The 20,505-nt window shown below is 61.4% G+C and overlaps 1 protein-coding gene and 1 long non-coding RNA gene across 2 annotated transcripts in view; one reads left to right on the top strand and one right to left on the bottom strand.

The window, feature by feature from the left end:
- Positions 1-625: 625 nt before the first annotated feature.
- Positions 626-8,049, bottom strand: LOC133771166 (uncharacterized). The gene is made up of 3 exons (XR_009867545.1): positions 7,819-8,049; positions 2,690-2,828; positions 626-1,594 (listed from the first exon to the last, which is right to left on the bottom strand). It is a non-coding gene; the product is annotated as an uncharacterized LOC133771166 (long non-coding RNA).
- Positions 8,050-16,482: 8,433 nt separating this feature from the next.
- The window catches only part of DAB2IP (DAB2 interacting protein), a 111,973-nt gene continuing 107,950 nt past the window's right edge, over positions 16,483-20,505 (top strand). The window contains 1 exon segment of the mRNA XM_062207631.1: positions 16,483-16,606. Within this exon segment, the coding sequence (XP_062063615.1) occupies positions 16,483-16,606 (124 nt within the window).

The following is a 20,505-nucleotide window of genomic DNA, read 5'->3' as shown; positions in this document are numbered from 1 at the left end:
GGCCTCTGCCGTGGCCACTGCTCTGGAGGGGCTTCGGGCTCAGCTGCAGCAGGTAGACGAAGACGCAGGCTCTAAGAAGGTTAGGGACGTGGCTGCCAATTCCTGCTCTTCCTCCATGAGCCCCTACCTCTCAGCCAGGAGGTCTTTAATTTTTATTTATTTGAATTTATTTTATTTTAGTTTTTAATTTTTATTTATTTGAAAGGCAGAGAGACAGAGAGGTCTCCCACCTGCTGATTCGTGCCCCCAAGTGGCAGCAGCAGCTTTGGCTGAGCCAGGCCAAATCCAGGAGCCAGGAGCTCCATCCAGGTGTCCCACACAGGTGGCAGAGGCCCAAGCACTTGGACCATGGCCTGCTGCCTCCCAGGGTGTGCTTTTGCAGGAAATGAATCAGAAGTAGAGGCGGGACTTGAACCCAGGCCCTCAGTCATGGGATGCGGTTAGTCCGCAGGGAGTCTCAACCAGCAGGCCAGACGCTGCCCCCTCAGCCAGGGTTTCTTTTCTTTCATTTTTAATATTTTATCACAAATTTAATATTCATGATTATGTATACATTTTTGCCATCTTTAAGTATATGTATTGAGATTTATTTCTTTATTTGAAAGATAGAGTTACACAGAGACAGAGATCTTCCATCTACTGGTTCACTCCTCAAATGACTGCAGTGCTGGGGTGAGGCCAGGACAAAACCAGAAGCCTGAAACTCCATCCGGGTCTCCCACGTGCGTGCCGGCGCCAAGTGCTTGGGCTGTCTTCCGCTGTTTTCCCAGGCACATCTGCAGGGAGCTGGATTGGAACTGGAGCAGCCAGGACTCGAACTGATGCCCGCCTGGGATGCTAGCACTGCAGGTGGCAGCTTCGCAGGCTATGCCACAACGCCGGCCCCTTGGCCAGGAGTTCTTAACCAGGGCTCCTGGGACCCCAGGAGTCTCTTGGGTGCATCCTGAATGTTCAAGAACTGGAACACGAAGGAAAAGCCTGCCTACCTTTCCTTTCACTAACCTCTAATTACAGTGACAAACGGCCGCTCCTTCTTAGGCAGTGCGCCCCAGTGGCTTTAGCCGGCCTATGATTTTGTAGAAAACATAGAAACGCAGAAATGCTCGTGTCATATTGCAGTTGTTGTGGGTATCTTGAAATGATGCTTTTGTTCATCGTATTTCAAAATGACAGTGTTTACGAGGTCTGGCTCTTGCTTTGAAGGCGTTAAGAAAACACACATAATGGCCCAGCATTTAAAACAGTATCACGACAACCATATTTCAGTGTAACTGGCTTCCTCCATAATGCTTAGTGTTGATTTTATGCCTTTAAAGACGGTCTTCTCAATAGAGAAAGGGTCCCCAAGCCTGAGCCGAGATCAAAGCAGAGGTCAAAGGTGGCGCTGCCCCACCCCCACGCCGAGGGGACAGAAGCGTGCACTGAGCCAGTCTGCCCTGTGTCCCCAGCTCCGTGCTGGCCTCCTCGTGAGAGCGCCTCCAGGAGCTCCAGTGGGTGGGGACAGCACCACCCTCTGCGGTCGGGAACTCACAGGAGGGGAAATCCTGGGTGACGAGGTGGCATCGGACCTGGGCCTGGGGAAGTTTGCAGAGACCTGGCCGGGCAGAGGGAGCAGACTGAGCAAAAGGCATGAGACCGGAAGGCTGGGGCATGCGTGGTGGGGAAGACGGCTAGGAGGGAACGGGAGCCTTGTACGTGAGGCAGAGCCGTGGGCCCAGGGAGCCAGGGCAGGGCTGGGCTCAAGGAAGGCCCTGGGGTTGCTGCTGGAGGGACAAGGAGAGGTTGGGGCAGGCAGGAGCCTGGGGCAGTCGTCTGTTTGTTATTTTTGTTTGTTTTTTAAAATTTGCTCTTATTTATTTGAAATTCAGAATGACAGAGAAAGAGAGATCGAGAGATCTTCCATCTGATGGTTCACTCCCCAAGGTGCCACAAACAGTCCCGGCTGGGCCAGGCCGAACTAGAACTCTATCCTGCTGTCCCACGTGGGTGGCCGGGGCCCAGGCACTTGGGTCATCTGCGGCTGCTTTCCCAGATGCATTATTGTATTAGCAGGGAGCCGAATCGCAGGCTGGACTCAATGGCACCCCATGTGGGCTGGCGTCCCAGGCAGCAGCTTAACCCACAGTGCCATAGTGCCGGCCACCTTATGGGCTTATGGAGGGCCCACCTGAGCCCAGTTGGGAGGGTCTCTGTGGGCACAGGTGAGGCAGCTGTCCCAGCCATGGAATGAGGTGGGAGGTGCAGGAGGCTCAGGGCTCAGGCGCTGGGCCTGGGTTTGAATCCTAGCTCTGCTGGTTCCTCGCTGCATGGTCCCGGGCATGGCAGGAACACACTTTATGATTCCTTTCCCTCCTCTGAGACCCCCGAGGATAGATAGCAGCTCCTGCCCTACCAGAATGTGTGGGGAAATTTAAAATTTAGCCTCGGGTTGAATGCCTGAGCCCTGCGCCATGACTGGGTTTATCACTGCAGTAAAAAACACACGGGGCCTGTGCCCTGCTGGGTGGGAGGTGGGTGTGGGGCCCCCAAGGCTGCACCTGCAGCTGGCATCTGAGAGACAGGCTGGGTCTGTCTTCCCCATGGTTCCAAAGGGCTGGGGCTGGGGCGCCTGCTCACTGCCCTTTCCCCCTCTCCTCCCCTCCTCCATGCCATGTTCCTGTCGCTCTAGCATCACACAAGTCTGTCTTACCTCAATTCTCCTGGCTGTGTCTTGTCCAGTTCTTTCCAGGTGAGGGAGGCATGGGGCGCAAGCAGGGGCTCCGAGAAGGATGGGGGCTCCACTCCGATGGCCCAGGTCTGTGCCCGGGAGGCTGCGCTGGGCGAAGTGGCTGTGAGGAGGGAAAGGTCTTCGGACATGGCACTTCACAAAGTCAGGTTCACCGTGGGCCCTGCTCACGCTGGGGCTCCTGGAGCTCCTCACCCCACCCTCGCCCACCCCAGATCCTGGCCAAGCAGCATCGCTCCCTCCCAGGTCCAGGGGTCCCGGCGTTAACTCTGCTGCCCAGGACAGGGACAAATGAGCTTGCGGTATTTTTGTAAAGCACGCGGAAGCATATTTGGTGGTGGTGGGGTGTTAATCTTAATCCACCATTCTCAGATTGGGTGCTATGAAGCCCCCGGGGATTTCGCGAGCGCCTCATCAGGAAGGTTCTGCAGGAACAACACAATAACAGCTTCTACATTGGGGCAGGGAAGCCGGGGCGGGGGGGGGGGCTGCCCCCCAGGCCTATAAATCAGTCCCACACACAAAGAGCGGCTTGTCCTCTGTCCTGGGTGGGGGGAGCACAGTGACTGTCCCCGGCTTCCCTCTGTTGCAGACAGGGCGCCCGGCCAGGCCCCTGGGCCTTGTTATCCTCTAAAACAAGGGGGTGTCCGTTTCAGCAAGAGAGATGTAGGTTAGATAGTGGGAGAACTTCCTGGCTGATGGGGGCGGGGGTGGGGTGGCATCCCGGAATGGGTGGCTCAGGGAACACGAGGATTCTCTTTTCTTTGGGATTGGAAGACCTGGCAGGTTCTGTCCCCTTTGGCACCCTTGAACCACTGCCCCGGGACAGCGAGACTGGGACAGATTCTGCCCCGGGGTCTGGCCTCGGGAATCGGGCTGGAAAGTGCTTCCTGCTCGGCTGTTTTGGGGGATTCCTCATCCCCCTGGTCTAAGTGGCCCAGCCAAGGGGACCCCAGACCAGCCCCCGCAGGCTGAAAGGTCCCCCTTGCACCCCAGGGTGGGAGCTGAATGGCCTGGCTTCCCAGTGGCCACAGTAGGAATGCAGGATCAGAGTGGCGGCAGAACAGGAGGCGTAGGAGGCAGAGACCCTGGCTGGCCACAGCTGGCTGCGGCTTGTCCTGCCTTTCTTCTCTCGGCCTGATGTTTCTTAATCTTATCTCTCGAAGCTTGCTAGAGCTCCTGATTCTGCAGGTCTGGTGGGGTGGGAGTGAGGGGTGACGCAGTGGCCCTCCAGTGTGCACAGAGGCCCCACCCTGATCAGCCATGGCCCCACGTGGCCCCCTGTGCGAGGCGGCCAGCTCCATTCTAGCACAAGCCTGGGCAGGTGCAGCCGGAGTGAGCAGTTCGGAGGAGGTGACGTACAAGGCTGAGGCTGGGCCAGTGGTGGGGGAGGAGTCCACAGTCAGCAAGGAAGAGAAAGGGGGGAGGCCCTGCCCTGCTGTGGGTGGGGATGGGCAGAACCTCTCTCTGGGGTGAGCACCAGGCCTGGGAAAGGGGGTGGCTCCATCCTAGGGGAAGCAGAGGAAGCTTCCAGGAAGGGCAGCCCCAGTCCCCGCCCCCAGCCCTGCTGGGAGGGGGCTGTACCTCCGGGCTGACCTGAGCCTCAGAGGTGCCCCGACCCCTCCACCGAAACAGCCAACATCAGGCAGCGCTGTGTGCCGTGCCCATGCGTGTGTGGGGGAGGCCCGTGGGAAGGCCAGGCTGGCTGCACCCAGCAGCCCAGGCTGTGGGAGGTAGGAAGGAGAGGGCACCGAGAGACCACTGGTCCAGGAGGCCCCGGGCTGTCAACACCCGGCATGCAATCAGGTGCCAAAGTAACCCTGGGCTTGGTATGGGGCTCCAAGCTCTCCACACTCTCTCAGTCCCTTGGACTCACTTCAGGCTCCAGCCGCTTGGGAGGAAGTGAGCTCCATCGTCGTTTTACCACTGGAAGCATGCAGAACCGTGCCTGGTGCCTGGGTCTCCATAGCTGCCGGCTCAGCGCTGCTTCAGGGGGCAGTGGCTGTGGGCCTGGCCCCTTGCAGGGGAGGGAGGCAGTGGCTTTGCTGCAGGGGGGTCACCTAAGAGGTCAGGAGGGAGGCCTGTGATGGAGCTGGTGGGGTATTCAGGGGAACTTCCTGTTGCGGGGGGTGGACCATGGAGCTGGGCCTTGAACACAGGGTCCTTGGGGGATGAGGACAAGGTAGCAGGAGGCCTGAGCTGGGGGGACTTGCAAGGCCTGGCATCCCCCACTCTGGGCGTGAACATGCTCTGTGGGCCCAGCAGCCACTCTGCGCAGAAGAAGTGCATTTGGGGAGTCCTGCTCTGGGGGCCCTCTTGAAGATGGTCCTGATCCAGAGGTATTTTGGGGGGCAGCTTGAGACGGCACCAGCACCCCCCCCTCGCTGCTCCCTGAGGCTCCTCCCACCTCCAGCCTGTCCTGCTGTGTCCTCTTTCTCCTAGCCAGCAGGCCTGTATTTTGCGTTTAGCATAAGCTGGCTAAGTAACTTCCAAGAGGACGCTCAGAGGGAGGGGCTGGTTGCCACGGCAACTGTAAAGTGGAAGCAGAAACTTGCAGGAGCAGGAGGGAGATGGCCGACTTAGTGTCTGGGGTGAGGGCCCAGCTGGCTTGGGGTACCCCCGCTCCCGGTGTGCACAGAGGCCAGCAGGAGGAGGACGTCACTTCCTCCCAGCCTCAGGGGCAGCGCCTGCAGCTTCGGTCTGACAAGGAGCAGCCCTTGTCTTCTGCCCGGATCCCGGTGGGGAATCCCTGCAGGTCATGCAGTGAGTCCACTGTTGCAACATGCACAGATGACGTGGCCCAGACCCGCACATTACGAGGCTGCTTCCCACCTGTCAGAAGGCATTCATTTTCTACTGAGAGGACAAGTTGGCTGGGAGGGGGGCTGCGCTGCCCAGGACGTCAGCCCCAAGCCCTGAGTTTGCCCTGCTCTCGGATGCTGTTTCTGGGTGTGTGGCTCCCCCCTCCCCCTCCCCAGGCTCCAGGAACACTTTCCCCGTGGAGCTGCCCTCAGCTTCCTCTACAAATCCAGGGAAGTCGTTTCCCTCCATGGCTCAATTTTCTCATCTGTAAAATGGGCACAACAGTAACTTTGGTAACTTAAGGATCATGGGGAGGATGCCATGGGACAATTCAAGTCAAGCACTGGATGCAGTGCCTGGCACGGGGCACCCTCGAAATTTCTACTGGCTACCTCTGAACCTAACAGGTGCCTGGTGGGTTAAGCAGGGCCCCGAGGCAGCCTCTGTTGTTCCTCTGCAAAATGGGTGTGATGAGTTGCTGCCTTGCACAGAAGTCAGGAAGGTAGATGAGAATCGTGGTTGGGAAGTCTCAGGCTCCAGCCGGGGTGGCGCAGGCACAGGGGTGTCTTAGCCAGTGTTCTCTGCCAAGGCAGGGGGAGGAGAGAGGAGCCGTGTTCCCGCCCCCAGGGTGGGGTTGGACCTGCTGGAGGTTTGGGTCTGAGATGAGCCCGTGGGATGCCACCTCCCGCTCCTGAATTGGAGCCCAGGCTTCAACTCTGGGGAGAGGTGCAGTGAGCAGGTGGATTACTCAATGGCAGAGAGGCAGGGTGCAGCCTGGGAAAGATAAGGGGGGAGTTTCCCGGGGAGGGGGAGGGGTGGGTGAATCCGAGCCTAGTTTGGGGTGAGGGCAGAGGGAGCCTTACCAAGCTGGAGGCCACCAGGTCCCCAGGCTGCAGGACACTCCAGTGGGTGGTGCCTGCCCCTTGGCTCCGCCCCCACAGCCCACCTCCTGATGGACTGCTGCTGCCAGGCTGGGTCAGGGATTAGGACATAGAGCCAGGCAGATGGGGGCCTGACCCTCGGGGAGCGCACAGGGTGCCAGGGGAAACCGATGTGGGAGGAACCACTCAAAACCATGTCTGTGTGCGGAGCGCTGGGCCCCCTGGAGGAGAGGTGCAGGAGCGGGGAGACTGACAGGGGCGGCTTCTCAGGCCAGGAAGGGAGAGCGGCAGTCAGGGCAGCCATGGTGCGAGATCTTGGCCAGGAAGTGTCGCAAGGCCAGCGAGGCCTCAGTGGCAGGGACACAGGACTGGCTTTCCCACGCTCTGTGGGAATAGATACAGAGGTGGGAGAGGACTTGGGGGGGTGCAGCAGCTGGGGGTTGTGGGTGTCTCCAAAGCCGGAGAGGGTGACACCAGCCCCCGGGGCACACTGGGATCTGCAGCCAGAGTTGGCAAGAATCCATTTTGCAGAGGGGCTTGGGGACTGACCCCGTGTCCTGGGTCCTAGCATAGGGGCTGATGGGAGCAAAGAGGGGAAGAAGGGAAGTGGTGGGGCCGGGCTGGGGCTGGAGGAACACCTGCTGGCCACTGTCCCAGGCTAGTGCTGGAAGCCAAGCCACCCCCACCCCCCACCAACCTTGCTGCTGCTTTTTACAAACGGGCCCTTGGAATGGGGCTGCAGCTTAGTTACCTGGGGACAGGTGAGCGAGACCCTTTAGTGATGGCCTGGGGTTACGGTTAGGAGCCAGGTTTTGTGCCTGTCAAGTGGGGGGCATCCAGAGCTGTCTCTTCAGTCTGTGATAAGGAATACCGAATGGGGGTGGGGAGGGGACAGTATTGGGGTGACCTTGGACAAGGCTCTGCCCCTCTCTGGGCCCTAGTTTCTCCTGCGGGCTCTCTCCAAGCCTTCCGATGAAGGTTTGCTAACATCCCTGGTGCCAGCTTTGGCCAGCATAGCGCCCAACTGGCGGTGTGGCACCGAATGGGCCCTGTGAGGGGCACTGGGCCTTCTGGAACAGAAAGGAAGTATTTTCTTTGGCTCGGGACCAGGACAGATGGGGCCACTCAGGGCTGCTGCACTCCGGCTGGATCCCAGAATCCAGGCCACACCCGGGAAGCCTGGGCTCCGGGGCTGTGCTCTGGGGGCTCTCCGTTCTGGGGCTGGGTTTGCCCTTGTGTCCCATGAGACTTAGGCCCTCTGCCTTCCCGGGGCACAGGGGGAGCTGAGAGGAGCAACGGGCAGACGGGTGGCTCTGCTGGGAGCTGTGGGCCCAGAAGCTCCATACAGAGCCTAAGAGCGCGGCAGGTGGGCCCCTGGAGCTCAGCGCAGCCTGACGTGGTTCAGATTACCTGAGGACTCCCTTCCTGCTGGTTCAGAACGCAGATCCCTGGGCTCTTCCAGGTTGGTGACAGCAGAGCCTCCAGGGGGGCCTGAGCCTCTGCATTCCAACAGGAACCTTGGGGTATCGAAGCATCTGAGAATGAGGTTCTGGGCCAGCAGGGCCCGAGAGGGTGGGAAGGCACGCCCACGCCATTCAGCAGGTGCGGATTCTGTCTGTGTCCCAACCTGGGAAGCCCTGGACTCCCCGCCTGCCTGGCTCATCCCCACCGTGGCACCTGGAGCAATAAGGACTTTGTCCTATGCCTCCACAGCCCAGCAGGGGGCAGCACCGGCCAGCACCTGCCAAGGCTTGGGCGTGGCTGCGCCTGGCTGGGGCTGCAGAGCCCCCCATTGGGGAGGGTGGCCTGGGGTTGAGTGGGGAGGTTGTCTGTGCACCTGGGAGCCCCTGTGAGGGGGTGAGTGTGAGGGCGGCACCAGGGGTCCCCAAGAAACTCGAGATCAGGGGAGTAGGTCTGGAATATTCCTAAGCCACCTTCCAGCTTCCTGGGACAGAAGTGACATGGGAAGAAGAGAGGCCCCTGTCACCCAGGCTGCCTCCCCAAGGGCTCTCCTTGGGACTGGGGTCCATCCAGGGCTCCTCCTCTCCCCTGGAATTCTCTGGGTTTCTGAATGAGGATTGGCTGAGGATCAGCCCCCACACTGGAGCCCCGGCCACCCGGCCACTGTGGGCAGGAGGGTGTGGCTCTGATTGGCTCCTCCTTACTATGCCTGCAGTGACATCATTGGCTGGGGGCTGAGGGAGGACAGGGTGCCTGGGTGACCCTGGGCAAGTCCCGAGCCCTCCAAGCCCTGGCCCGCCTTCCACTCTCAGGGCCTCCTGCAGTTTCTAGTTGTGGAAGGCAGTGTTCCTTGCATACCTTCCAGGGACAAGGGGATGGTTAGGTAGTGAGCTCCCCGTCACCAAAGCTATACCTCCTCCCAGGCCCTCGCCTGCTCCTGGATGTCCTCCACACGGCCTCCTGACTCTGTTAATTATTAATCACCAGGAGTGCTCCCCCTTGGAGGGATGGACAAGTCCCTAGCCATGGGGATGGCTGATTTCCAGGGTGACCTTGAACTTGTTTTCCTTGGCCCCAAACTTTTGGCTACTTCCTGTTTGAGCAGGCGCAGTAACTGTAGGGCCCCAGCCCTTCCTCCTTTCCCTGGTAGCGTTTGCAGACAACACTGCTGTTCACAGAGCGGGAGGCAGGGCTGACGTTCTCACCCTCGAGGGGCGTTTGGCAAAAGCTGTGTGTAATTCCCACCTAGCCAGGCTTAGGAGGCCAGCTGTGGGCCGGTGGGATTGCCAAGTCAGGCCTGGACATCGTAGAACCGTGGTTCTGACCATGCTAGCCCATCCTCTAACACCTGCTGTGGCTCCCACTTAAGTACCAGACCCGGTACACAGAGGCTCTGAATGCCAGTGGCCAGGGGTCCTAAAAAAGAACACCCAGGTCAGCCCGTTTGACGGCAGGGAAAGCTGGGCTGTGAACAAGAGGAGGCTTGTTCAAAGGCGTACAACAAAATCAAGGCACTTGTCCCTCTATTATCATTTATTCACCGAACACCGAGTCTGTGCCGGCTTCCGCCTGGTGTTGGCGCTTGCTCGCCGGCCCCCTGATCCGCCTCAGGCTGTCCGGCCTGCCACCCACACGCCACGTGCGGGACAGCCTCGTCTGGAGAGGTGAATCACTCGTCCTGGCCTCCCAGCTGCCTTTCTTGCAAAGGAGTGGGGACTGTAAGGCCAGCTCCCTCCGTTCACCCTACCTTTGCTGGGCGCTGTCCTGTGCACCCGGCCCAGCCAGGCCCAGGCCCTCATTAGGGTTTGAGGTAGGACAATGGCAGGAAATGAACATCTGACGATCGGGGTTAGTGGGAGCGAGGTGGAGGAACGTCCAGTGCCAAGGCCCTGTGCTGGGAGCATGCTCAGAGATGGGAAAGGTACTCAGCTGAGCCACGGGCCGTCTTTGCCATGGCTTCCAAGACAGCTTCTAGAAAGCTCTTTTGAGAATGTGCGCTTCTTGGCCCCACCCACCGAGGTCTGGACTCAAGGATGCCAGGAGTGGGGCCCTGGGCCCTGTTTCCCAGAGCTCCCCAGGCAGTTCATGGGCATCCCACCCCGCTCCACCCCTGCCTTGGAGAGCCAGCCCTCCATGGCCAGTGGCAGAGGAGGCTCCGAGAGAGGCCGTGGCTTAGACAGGGTTCTGCAGCCACATGGTGATGGATTGCAGCCGCAGGCCCCGGGGTCCTGCCCGGGTTCTGTCCTCACCGTTCTCGTCCCCCTTCCGAAGGCGCTCCTCACCCCTGCCTAACTCTACCCCTCTCCTCCCTGCTCCACCTTCTCTCCTGCCCCAACCTCACCCTCTGCTCCAGCCTCATAGCTCTCACGCTGTCCCGGGCTCAGGTTTTGCTGGTTCCTACCTCTGGGCCTTTGCTCTCCTCTCCGAGAACATGCTCCTCCCCCTCTCTACCCAGTCAACTCCTACTTGGCTCTCTAGCTCAATGCCAGTGACTCCTACTCCAGGCAGTCTTGCAGGATTCTTCCTCCACATTCTCTCCGTGTTGACTCCAGATCAGATGGGCCCAGCCACTGTTATCAAATGCTACCACCATCTCTCCATCTTGCTCAGAGCCTGCTCTGGGCTGTCCTCTCAAGGAATGAGAAAGGAAACTAAGGCTCTGACCTACGGTGCTAGCTGACCTCACCAAGTGCTAAGATAGGGGTGCCCATTCTACCCCCTAAGGGGTGAAGGCCCCGCTGTACGGATACTTGCCCCACTCAGAGCCCACGCTTCTTGGCTGCCTGCCCAGGCGGGGGCTTCCTGGGAGCGGGCTGCCGGGCCAGGTCATCTGTCCTCCCCAGCGGGCTTGGTGAGGACCCAGGCCAGTGCCAGCCGTGACGTGGTTCGCTGATGACCCGGCAGGCCTGCCCGGGCAGGAGGGGTGCTCCGACCTCACACTGGGACCATATGCCTGCCCCTCTGGTGGCCCAGGGGGTGGGGAGGGGGCTGAGGAGCTGCCTGGACCCAGCACGGAGGGGGAGGAGAAAACTCCAAGACCTTGAGCTCTGAGACCTCCCCTCCAAGGCCAGGCTGGGGAGAGGGGAGGGGTTTGTGGGCCTGGCTGGGGCCCCCACGCCCACCTGGAGCTTGGCTGCTTTTCTAGGCCAGAGCAGAGAGAGGAAGTGTGGGGAGAGAGTGGCTCCAGGCCGGGCCATCTGGGCTGAAACAAGGCTGCTGGGGCTGGGGTGCGGAGGAGGGGCCGGGCTGCGGCCTGGAGAGCCAGTCCCAGCTTCCCCTGGGCCACAGGATTGGAGCCCTGAGCTGCCAGCCCAGAGTGAAAACTCGGGGTGTCTGGTGGCGGAGTACATCAGGCCGGCCTGCTGGGGAGGGTGACCTGGCGGCTGTACTTGGGCGCCAAGCTGGGGCCCCAGCTCACCACCGGCCCTGGGGGGATCTTGGCTGAACTGTTCCCTGCCTTAGCCTCAGCTTCGCCATCTTGGGGAGTGATGGCGGGCCCACCCTGATGGCTGCTGCTCTGGTGGGAGGGGCAGCCACACCCCCAGTGGTTGGGGACTTGATCCCAGCATTAGGCAGGTCCCCTGTCCCCAGCACTCCAGGGCAGTCACTGGCTCCTGGGGCCCCTTCTTGCTCTGATGCCCAGGATTGTATGACTGACGGGCTGCTCGTTGACCTGGGTTTCTGGAGGACAGGAGGGGATGCGTAGGTGATGGTTTGGGGGCTGGGGGACATTTCTAGATCCTCATGGAATCTCAGGGAGGTGGGCTGGCACACCACTTCATATGGGGAAACTGAGGCCCAGGGGATGAGTAATGTCACTCGTGTCCCCACCCCCCTCTGCTGGAGCCCTGCCTTCTCCCTGGGGCTCCACCCTCAGCCCAGCTTTGGTGGCCTGATAAAAAGCACTCTGAGTGCCTGAGGCTCTGCCTAGGGGTGGCAGGTGTGCACACTGGACCCACCCCTAGCTCTGCCTGTCTGTGTACAAATGTGCACCTGGACCCGCCCCCTGGCTGCATGGACAAATGGGCACCCTGGACCCACCCCCTAGCTCTGCCTGTGTGTATGCTGATGTGCACGCCGGCCCCACTCCTTAGCTCTGCCCATGTTGACAGGGGCGGAGCTCTCTAACCCCGGGGTCACCCAGGCCCTGCCCTGACCGTCTTCTGCAACGGATGGCTTACTCGCATTGGTGGCTTTCGGGAGGACACAGGCTTGTCTGCGCCTCCCTAGGATAAGCTGGGCTTCAGCCTCCTCACCTTCCCGGCGAGGATCCTGCTACTCATCCCGGACACAAACCGGAAGCCGACGTCATCTATCTGCCAGACAGGCTGCCCGTCTCCTGGGCCAGAGACCGTGGCCTTATCCACGATGGCCCCCACACACTCCTGCCCGGGCTGCAGACGCTGAGCGGTTGAGACTGGCCCGCGAGGCGGATGTGTGCTGGGCTGCCGTCCCCGTCACCCAGCCTCGTTCAGACAGGAAACCCGACTGGTCTGAGCCCTCCAGACACCATTGTGTGCAGCTCGGGGCAGACTCCAGTTCAACCCTATCCCCCCTAGTGCCTCCTGTCCCTTGACAAAGCCAGCTGCTACGGAAAGTTCTAGACTGTCGCCCCTCCTCCAGCTCTGCAAATCCTATGACCTTTGCTCTTTCCAGCTCCCTGGGCTGTTAGTGCGAGGCCTTAGGGAATGTGCGTCCCCTCCTCTGCCTGCAGCATTTTCTGTAAAGAGAAGTCCCGGGCAGCCTCCCAGGGCTGTCCTGCAGTTAAATGAGATACTGGGTGTAGGAGAATGCTGCGCAAAGGGCCTGGCTCCCGGGATGTGCTGAATGCAAGAAATCCCAGCCCCACCCCCAAACAAGCCCTGGAGGTCAAGCGTGTAACCTGCGGGTGAGGCAGCCTGGGATCGCTGTGGCCCCTGCGCAGGGAGTGGCTCCTGGGGGCTCAGTGCTTGAGGATCCCTGCTCGTGGCTGCTCTGCCCTCCCACCCACAGCCGTCCCTTGATGCTGGCCAGGCTCTTCTGCGTGCTGGGCTGAAGAGTGGGCAACCTGGCTTCCCGCTGGAGGAAGACGTGAGCGTGCGTGATGGGCAATCTGGGTCTGTCCAGAGGTAACTGTGGTGGTCCGCCTCTCCCCACCCCACTTCCTCCCTGACTCGCAGCCAGGCCCTGGCCGGGCCCACAATGCATCAGGTCTTTGATGCTGAAATGCCACCTGCCACCTCCGTCCCAGCGGGGGGGGGGGGGGGGTCGTCCTCAGGCCGCCTGGAGCGCAGACCGAATTCTTTGGGTCCATTCCCATGCTCCTCCTGTGTGGCCTCCAGGGTGCCCATTATTTGACCAATGGAGTGGACCTGAAGCAGGGAGTACACTGTCTTAAAGGTGAAGTTTGAGCAGGAGGAGAGGCAGGTGATGGGCAGAAGGAGTGACTTGGTGGCAGCAGCCTGAGCAGCAGAGGTGGGAGAGAGCAGCTGGGTGGTTGGGAGGGGTGCAGATGCAGAGGGAGGTGGCCACTTGGTGACACAGCTCTGGCCTCTGGCAGTTCATCTATAGAGGCTTTTGAGGGCAAGGTGAAGGCGGTGGTGGAGGTGGAGGTGGAGGTGGAGGAGTCTGCTCTGGCATTTCCTGGTGCCATCCAAACCCAGAAACATGCTTAAGGAGCTGCGGCCACTTGGTGCCTGCAGCCACTGCACCCAGAGCAGCACCTGGGAGAGGTGGGAGCTGGGCCTGTTGGGGGCCCCTCTGGAGGTGGTGCAGAGTGGGCAATCCAGACCTGGTGTTCAGCCCCATAGACCCCCCAGGCCTCACTCATCAGCAGGGCCTTGGGAGGGGGGCTGTCTGAGGCAGTGAGATGGCTGGGGGCAGAAGGGGTCTGTCCCTCTGTCCCCTTGTCGCTGGAGGCAGAGGTTGTGGGGAGTATTTCTCAGGTGCTCCTCCCCCAGCCTGGGCTTCCGAGGGAGGGCAGCTGCTCCCTTCATGGCCGGGCTGTGGGGGGCCGGCTCCACAGCAGGATTGGTTCCAGATGGGACAGCTTTGTCTGCCTGCCTGCCCACCCCAGGGGTCCTGGGCCAGGAGAAGGGGTGGGAGCCCAGGCTGTTCTCTCTCAGTTCTCTCTTAGTGCCTACCTTGCCCCCTTCGGACACAGGACCCCAGGCTGAGCCTCCCCACGGGCCTGAGCTGGCCTAGGGGTGGGCAGTGCCCTCCTAGCCCAAGGAAGGGGTGGGAAAGCTGCTTCTGATTGGCCCACTCACCTTCTTCCCTCCAGAGGCTCAGAGGTTGGGGGTCCATAGTGTCTTCTGGCATGTGGGGATACTGAGGCACAAAGCAGGACTTGGGAAGCCAAGCAGAGACCATGCCAGACTTCCAGAGCCCAGCTCTGTCCAGATGCGGTCTGTACCCCCCCCCCCACATGCCCCTACTGCTGCCTGGCTGCCTGCTGGGAGCCCCAGGCACAGAGCACCTGCTCCCCCTCCCTTAGAACACTGAGCAAATTGTCTCCCACCCCATGAAGGGGTGGCTGCAGCCTGGCTCCTGCTTTGGGAAACAAACTGCGGCAGAGGGACCCCAGGCCCAGGAGCAGAACTCTTGACCCCATCCCATCAGGACTCCCTGGGAGACCCCCCCAACACTGGTGGGGCTGGCTGGGGGGGGGTTCATTCTGGAAATTTCCCAGGTGTGGGTCTGCAGCACTCGGAGCCGCCCCCCCCCCCCATTTGGAGGCTCCCAGCTGGGTTCTGGTGGTCCCCATGATGGCAAGAAGGTGCACAGCCTGCCTGGGGACTGGGGGTGGCTGTGAGCCCTGCCTTCCCAAGGCAGCTTTTTAGAAGAGTACACCCCCCCCCCAAGGTCCACTGTCAAAATGAGCTAGGGCAATGCTTATCCCAGAGTGAAGCTGCCAGTGGTCCTGGGGGGGCACTGTGGCCCCCATCTCCCCCTGGGATTGGCCAATATCCTAAAGAGGTACCAGGGGAGTTGATGGCTCTGGACTCCCCAGACCCCATGTGGAGAAGCAGCACCCCTCTGGCCCCTCCCCCCTTGTCCCGGGAAGGCGCCTGGCTTCCAGCTGCGATCCAGGCTCCTCCTGACCTGGGGGCCCTCCCTCCTGGTGGAGGGAGCCTGGGAGGGGGCTTCCCCTGTGAGGTGCAAAACCCGGCCTGGATTCCTGCCCACACCGCCCCACCCCTGCCAGGGCCCCCCTGTCTAGCTGTTCTGGAGGAAGACATCCAGACTGCCTCTGGCACCCCCAGACCACCCATCACCCCTGTGCCCTACGTCTGCGTGCGGTGAACGCAGGCTGTGACCGCCTGTCGCTGCCTGCGGCAGGTCAGCCCTGCCCATCGGGGCCTCAGTTTCCCTTTCTGTTCTTGAGCGGATAGAGTTCATGTAGGCAGGGGTCTGGGTCATTTTAAAGATGTGAGCTCTGCAGGGTTGAGGGCCAGGACAGGCAGGTCTGGAGAAGGTGGGCGCTGGTGCAGGGGTGTTGGGGTAAGGGCTGTGCCTGCAGAGTAGTCGGGGAGGGGGTGGGGGCGCTGCGCAGGTGAGGCTGCCGGGTGGTTTGGTTGGACCCAGATTATTGGAGCCCCAATTCCCAAGGAAGGATGCTGCCGGCATGCTCTGGGGAGCCATGGAAGGGTCTTGAGCCAGGTGAGTGAGTGACTCACAGAAAGCCCTTCAGCTGGCCTTAGAGGGTGCCGGCACCCTGTCTTCTCCCAGCCTCAGTTTCTGGTCCCTGCAGTAGGGTGAGGGTTGTTCTGGCCTGCACTGGGGCCAGTGGGAGGAAGAGACCCCTTCCCCCAGTCCCCCGCGGTGTGTGATTTGGGGCAGGGGCCAGATAAAGCTGGCAAAGCACCCAGAGTTGGAAAAGCCTCTGAATACACAGGTGTTGGTTATGGACCTCCCCGGGTCTGTGTGCTCTAGAAAACAGGCCGCGCTTGTAACTGAGTGAAAAGTCCGTGCCCCGGGGGGCGATTCTGAAGCCGCGAAGGGCAAGGACCCCACGGAAAGGGGAGTCTCTCCCACCGCCAGCCCCCGCCCCAGCTGCGCGTTCTCCCGCGTTTTCCCCTCCAGTGGGCTCGGGATGGGGACAGGCCTGGACGCCAACCTCACTGGGGCCCTAACCCAAAGTGATAGGTCCCATAAAAGCCGGTCCCCACAGCGCGGTGCCCGTCTGGCCGTCGCGCGCGCCTGGCCCGCCTGGAGAGCGCACTAGGCGCAGGTGCGCGCGGTCTACACCGCCGCCGCCTGGGGTGCCCCGCGAGCCCCAACTCTGGGACGTGGAGCCCCGAGGTGCAGGCACGAGGGTCTGGACCCTCCCGGGGCCCCGGGGGCACTCCGGGCCGCCTCGCCCCGCCGACTCCAGGCCGGGATTTCCCCCGCACTGCCTTTCCGGCCGGTGCCAGCCCGGCCTCCCGGTCCCAGGCCCCCGCCGCGGGGCCGGCTGCTCGGGGAGGGGCGGGGGAGCGGAGGAGGAGTTTGAGCCACTTTGTGGGGCAGCCTTGGCCTCGGCGGCGGCGCGAGCGCGGGAGAAGGCTGGGGCGCCCGCCGGGCGGGCCGGAGCGGCTGATGGGGCCCATGTGAGCGCGCCCAGGCCCGGCCCGGTGCCCGGCGGGCGGCAGCATGTCCGCGGGCGGCGGCGCCAGGAAGAGCACCGGGAGGTCCTCCTACTACTACCGGCTGCTGAGGCGGCCCCGGCTGCAGCGACAGAGGAGCCGCTCCCGCAGCCGGACCCGGCCTGCCAGGGGTAGGCACCACCCGACCCCTGACCCCAGGCCCTTCCTCCTGCTACTGCGCCACCTGACGCCCCGGGGTGCCAGGGACCCTGGGTCCTCCTGGCTGTGCGTCTGCCGTCGGCCACCCGCAGCTCCTGTCCTCCTGGGGCAGTTGGAGGCGAGGGTCTCCCTTAGGCCATGGGCAGGGCGGGGAGGACCGGGCTCCAGGGTTCTCTCTCCTGCCTCTGAGGTCAGACCTCCCTCCCCACTCTGCAGCCCGGCTAGAAAGTCGTCCAGGTGCGTCTGGGCGTCCCCTCCCTTTGCCTGGCTGCCGGCCTGGTGACCTTGCGCCCGGGACCAGGTTGGCCCCGCCTCTTGAGCTCAGGCACAGGTGTGGACCTTTGTTTGGAGCCCCTCGCCGCCGTGCTGGGTGCGCTCCCTGGGAAAGAGCTGCTCCTAGACTGGAGCGGGCGGAGGGGGAGGTGCGAGCGAACGGGAGCCTTTGCTTTTTCCAGTAACAAGACCCTCGCCTGGAAGCGCGCCTGGGACTTCCTTCCCCGGGCAGGCTGAGAGGGAGGGAGCGGGGCAGGGGGGCTCTCTGGGAGGAGAGGAGGACTTCAAAGGGGCTCTGGCGAGGCTGGTCCCCCCCCCCCCCCAGCCAGCAAAGACCCCTTGAGGGTCTCTGTGGGGTGGGCCATGGAGGGGGCTCCAGATCAAACTCAGCAGGGCCCTGGCAGAGACTGGCCCCCAGATGCCCGGCGCGTGGATGCTGGCAGATGCTAGCGTGGGGTGCTGGTCTTGTGGCTGGGGCCCCTTGGCCCTGAACTTCAGCCAGGCGGGCAGTGAGCGCTCACGTTCTGCTTGCTTCCCACCATCAGGGCTATGCAAGGATGTACAAGCTTCCTTAGGAAGTAGTGAGTGCGCATCCCCTTCTCGGAAGGCTCCAAGTGGGGGCTGGGAGCCGGCACAGGTGTGTGCTGGGTCTATTAATGCCGGGATTCCCCTACCCTGTGCTTTTCCCCCAACCCCTGGCTCCCTGCCCCCAGGCTTGGTCTGGGAGACCAAATGTCTTTGGCAAGTCACTTCCTTTTTCCCAGCCTCACCCTTCTCGGCTGTAAAATGGTACTATACTAGCAGTAGTGGAGGGTTCCTGGAGGAAACAGCCTCGAGCATACACAGGTACCTGATAGCCAGACCTCCCCAGGCCTCTCCTCCTGCCGCTCCCCCTGCACAACCTGTCTCTCCCACCTCACTTCATCCCTGGCTGTAGAGGTGCAGAGAGGCCAGGAAGCCCCTCCTGCTCTGCTGACAGCACAGGTGCAGGAGGCTGTGTTGTGTCCTGGACTTGAAGGGGCTGCCAGCCTGCTGGGTGGGGGGAAAGACTGTCATTGAAGAGATGTTGTACCTGGGGAAATCAGGGAGAGCTTCACAGAGGTGGTGACATTTCAACCGGGTTTCATGAGATGGAAAGAATCCACCTGGATGGAGAGAGTGATGGAGTCAGATCTGGGTTCCAGCCCGAGGTCTGCTCAGAACTGTGCTCCGGCCCTGCTCCAAGCCTCGTGACCTCTTGTGCATGGGGATGGTGGGAACAGGTTGTGCATTGGGAGCCGGAAGCCCCTCCTGGGGACCAGGGCGACAGGTGTGTGTAAGCTGTTCTTCCTCTAGACAGACACAGATGGTGTATATAGACAAGGAGGACAAAGTGGCTGAGGGCTGGTGACGGGGTTTGTGGTGTGGGTGGGATGGTACTTGGGCCTGCAAAAGTGCCTTGAGTTGGGGGAGTCAGTCGGGGTTAGAGCTGCAGGCAGGATGTGAGATGGAGGCGGGAGCCCCCTGCCTGGCTACCTCGGTGGCAGGTGGCTGGAGCAGACATCAACCCTTCCGCCCCGAGTCCCAGACTTTACCAACCCCAGGGCCCCAGGCGGAGGTACCAAGGCTGGGGAAGCCACCCCGTGGCCTTGGCAGGCACGTGATGACACACACCCAGATGAGGGTGTGGCACCCTGCATGGCAGCCTGTCTGGCCTCTGGCTCAAGTTAGGAAGGAAAATGACCTCAGGCTGTGTTTGTTCAGGACCGAAACCATGCGGCAGGGATTTCAGATGACCAGACCAGAGGGAAGCATCCTGGGGGGGAGGGGAGTGGAGGGGTGGGTTAGCAGCCTGTGCAGCCTTCCAGGTCTGACCAGTGTGAGGCAAAAAGCAAGACCCTTCTCTGGGCCTCAGTTTTCCCATCTGAAGAATGGGACAGGGGCAGGCACTGTGGTGTAGCGGGTTAAGCTGTCACCTGCAGCACCAGCATCCCATATGGGCACGAGTGTGAGTCCTGGCTGCTCCACTTCTGATCCAGCTCCCTGCTAATGTGTCTGGGAATGCAGCAGAGGACGGCCCAAGTGCTTGGGCCCGTGCACCCACGTGGGAGACCCAGAAGAAGCTCCTGGCTTCAGCCTGGCCCAGCCCCGGCCATTGTAGCCATTTTGGGAGTGAACCAGCAGAATTAAGATTCTCTCTCTCTCTCTCTGTAACTCTGGCTGGTTGGGAGCCAGGAGCATCTTCCGGGTCTCCCACATGGGTGCAGGGGTACATTAGCAGGGAGCTAGATCGGAAGTGGAGCAACCAGGACTTGAACCGGCGCCCATATGGGATGTTGATATCGTAGATGGTGGCTTTACCAGCTACACCACAGTGCCGGCCCCTCACATACATACATACATACATACATACATCTTTAAATTAAAAGAAAAAAGAATGGGTAGAGTAAGTTGTGCAATGGAGGGGGGTTGCTTGGAGCTTGGTGGTAGCCAAAGGCAGGTTAAAACAGTGACCTTTCAATGCCAAGGTTCTGCTTTGTGCCCTTGAATCCCCTTGGGAGCTGGTGATGGTCCGTGGATCTGGGGGAGCCCCATCACCAGCCAGGGTGTTCTCATCTACCTCCACTAGAGTCAAGGAAAGCCTCGGCTGACCTGCTCTTCTCAGGACTGCGAGCAGAGACACAAGCCGTCCTCCAGCTCTGGGTCATGTCCTGAGCACCTGCTGTGTGCTAGGCTTCTGGTGGGCTTCCGCAGCCCGTGGAGGGGGAACCTGCCAGACTCCCAGTCCCTCTTGGTTTGAGGGGGCCAACTTGTTGGGATACACCAAGGCTTGGGGCTCATCCTGGGGGATGGAGCAATGGATAGACAGCCACCAATTGGTTGGATGTGTGACTGGGCCGGGGCCTCAGTTTCCCCGTCTGTCCGATGGGGCTGATCTTGCCATGCTGCTGTGTGTGTCGGGAAACCTCTTGAATGTCCGTGAGCACAGGCACAGGAGGTTTTGATTCCTGTCTTCACATCTTCATGGGAGGTTTGCCAGGGCCCCGGCCACGGGCTGGGCGTGGGGATCCTGAGTGCTGGGGTCTGGTGCACGTTTTGTCCCGCAGCGGTCAGGTCTTCCCCGTGCCCACACAGACTCTGTTTCCTAGTCCTGGGTCCTGCCTGTCCCTCCCTCCCGGCCTTCTGGGGACCCCTTGCTTTCAGGGTCCGCCTGTGAGGCTGGAGTGGGGTGTTCTGGGAGCCCTCTAACTCGCTTTGAGGAATGCGGGCAGCAGGCCTGCTGGGGTCTCCTCCCAGGGCTCACATGGTGGCAGCTTGGTGGTAGCACCCCTGGGGTCCAGCTGGGGACACTGAGGCACGGACGAGCTGCCTTCGCAATGTGGAACGTGGGGATGCTGCCCCCCAGCTGCCGTGTGGCTGGGGAGGGTGGTGTGATACCTAGGGCAGGGCCTGCAACCTCTCTGGGGGCCCAGCTGCCATGAGACCCCCTGGGAGGCAAAGCTCAGACCCCAGGGGCTGCACAGGAGAGAGTTTTGAGGATGGGGGTGGGCTGTGTCTGCCCCTCCCCCAACTCCTGAGGGCCCTCTGCCTGGCCCTCTGCCTCCACCTTGGATACCGT

This window comes from Lepus europaeus, chromosome 12, assembly GCF_033115175.1.
Source record: "Lepus europaeus isolate LE1 chromosome 12, mLepTim1.pri, whole genome shotgun sequence".
Taxonomy (NCBI): domain Eukaryota; kingdom Metazoa; phylum Chordata; class Mammalia; order Lagomorpha; family Leporidae; genus Lepus; species Lepus europaeus.
This window is presented reverse-complemented; position numbering and strand designations above follow the sequence as displayed.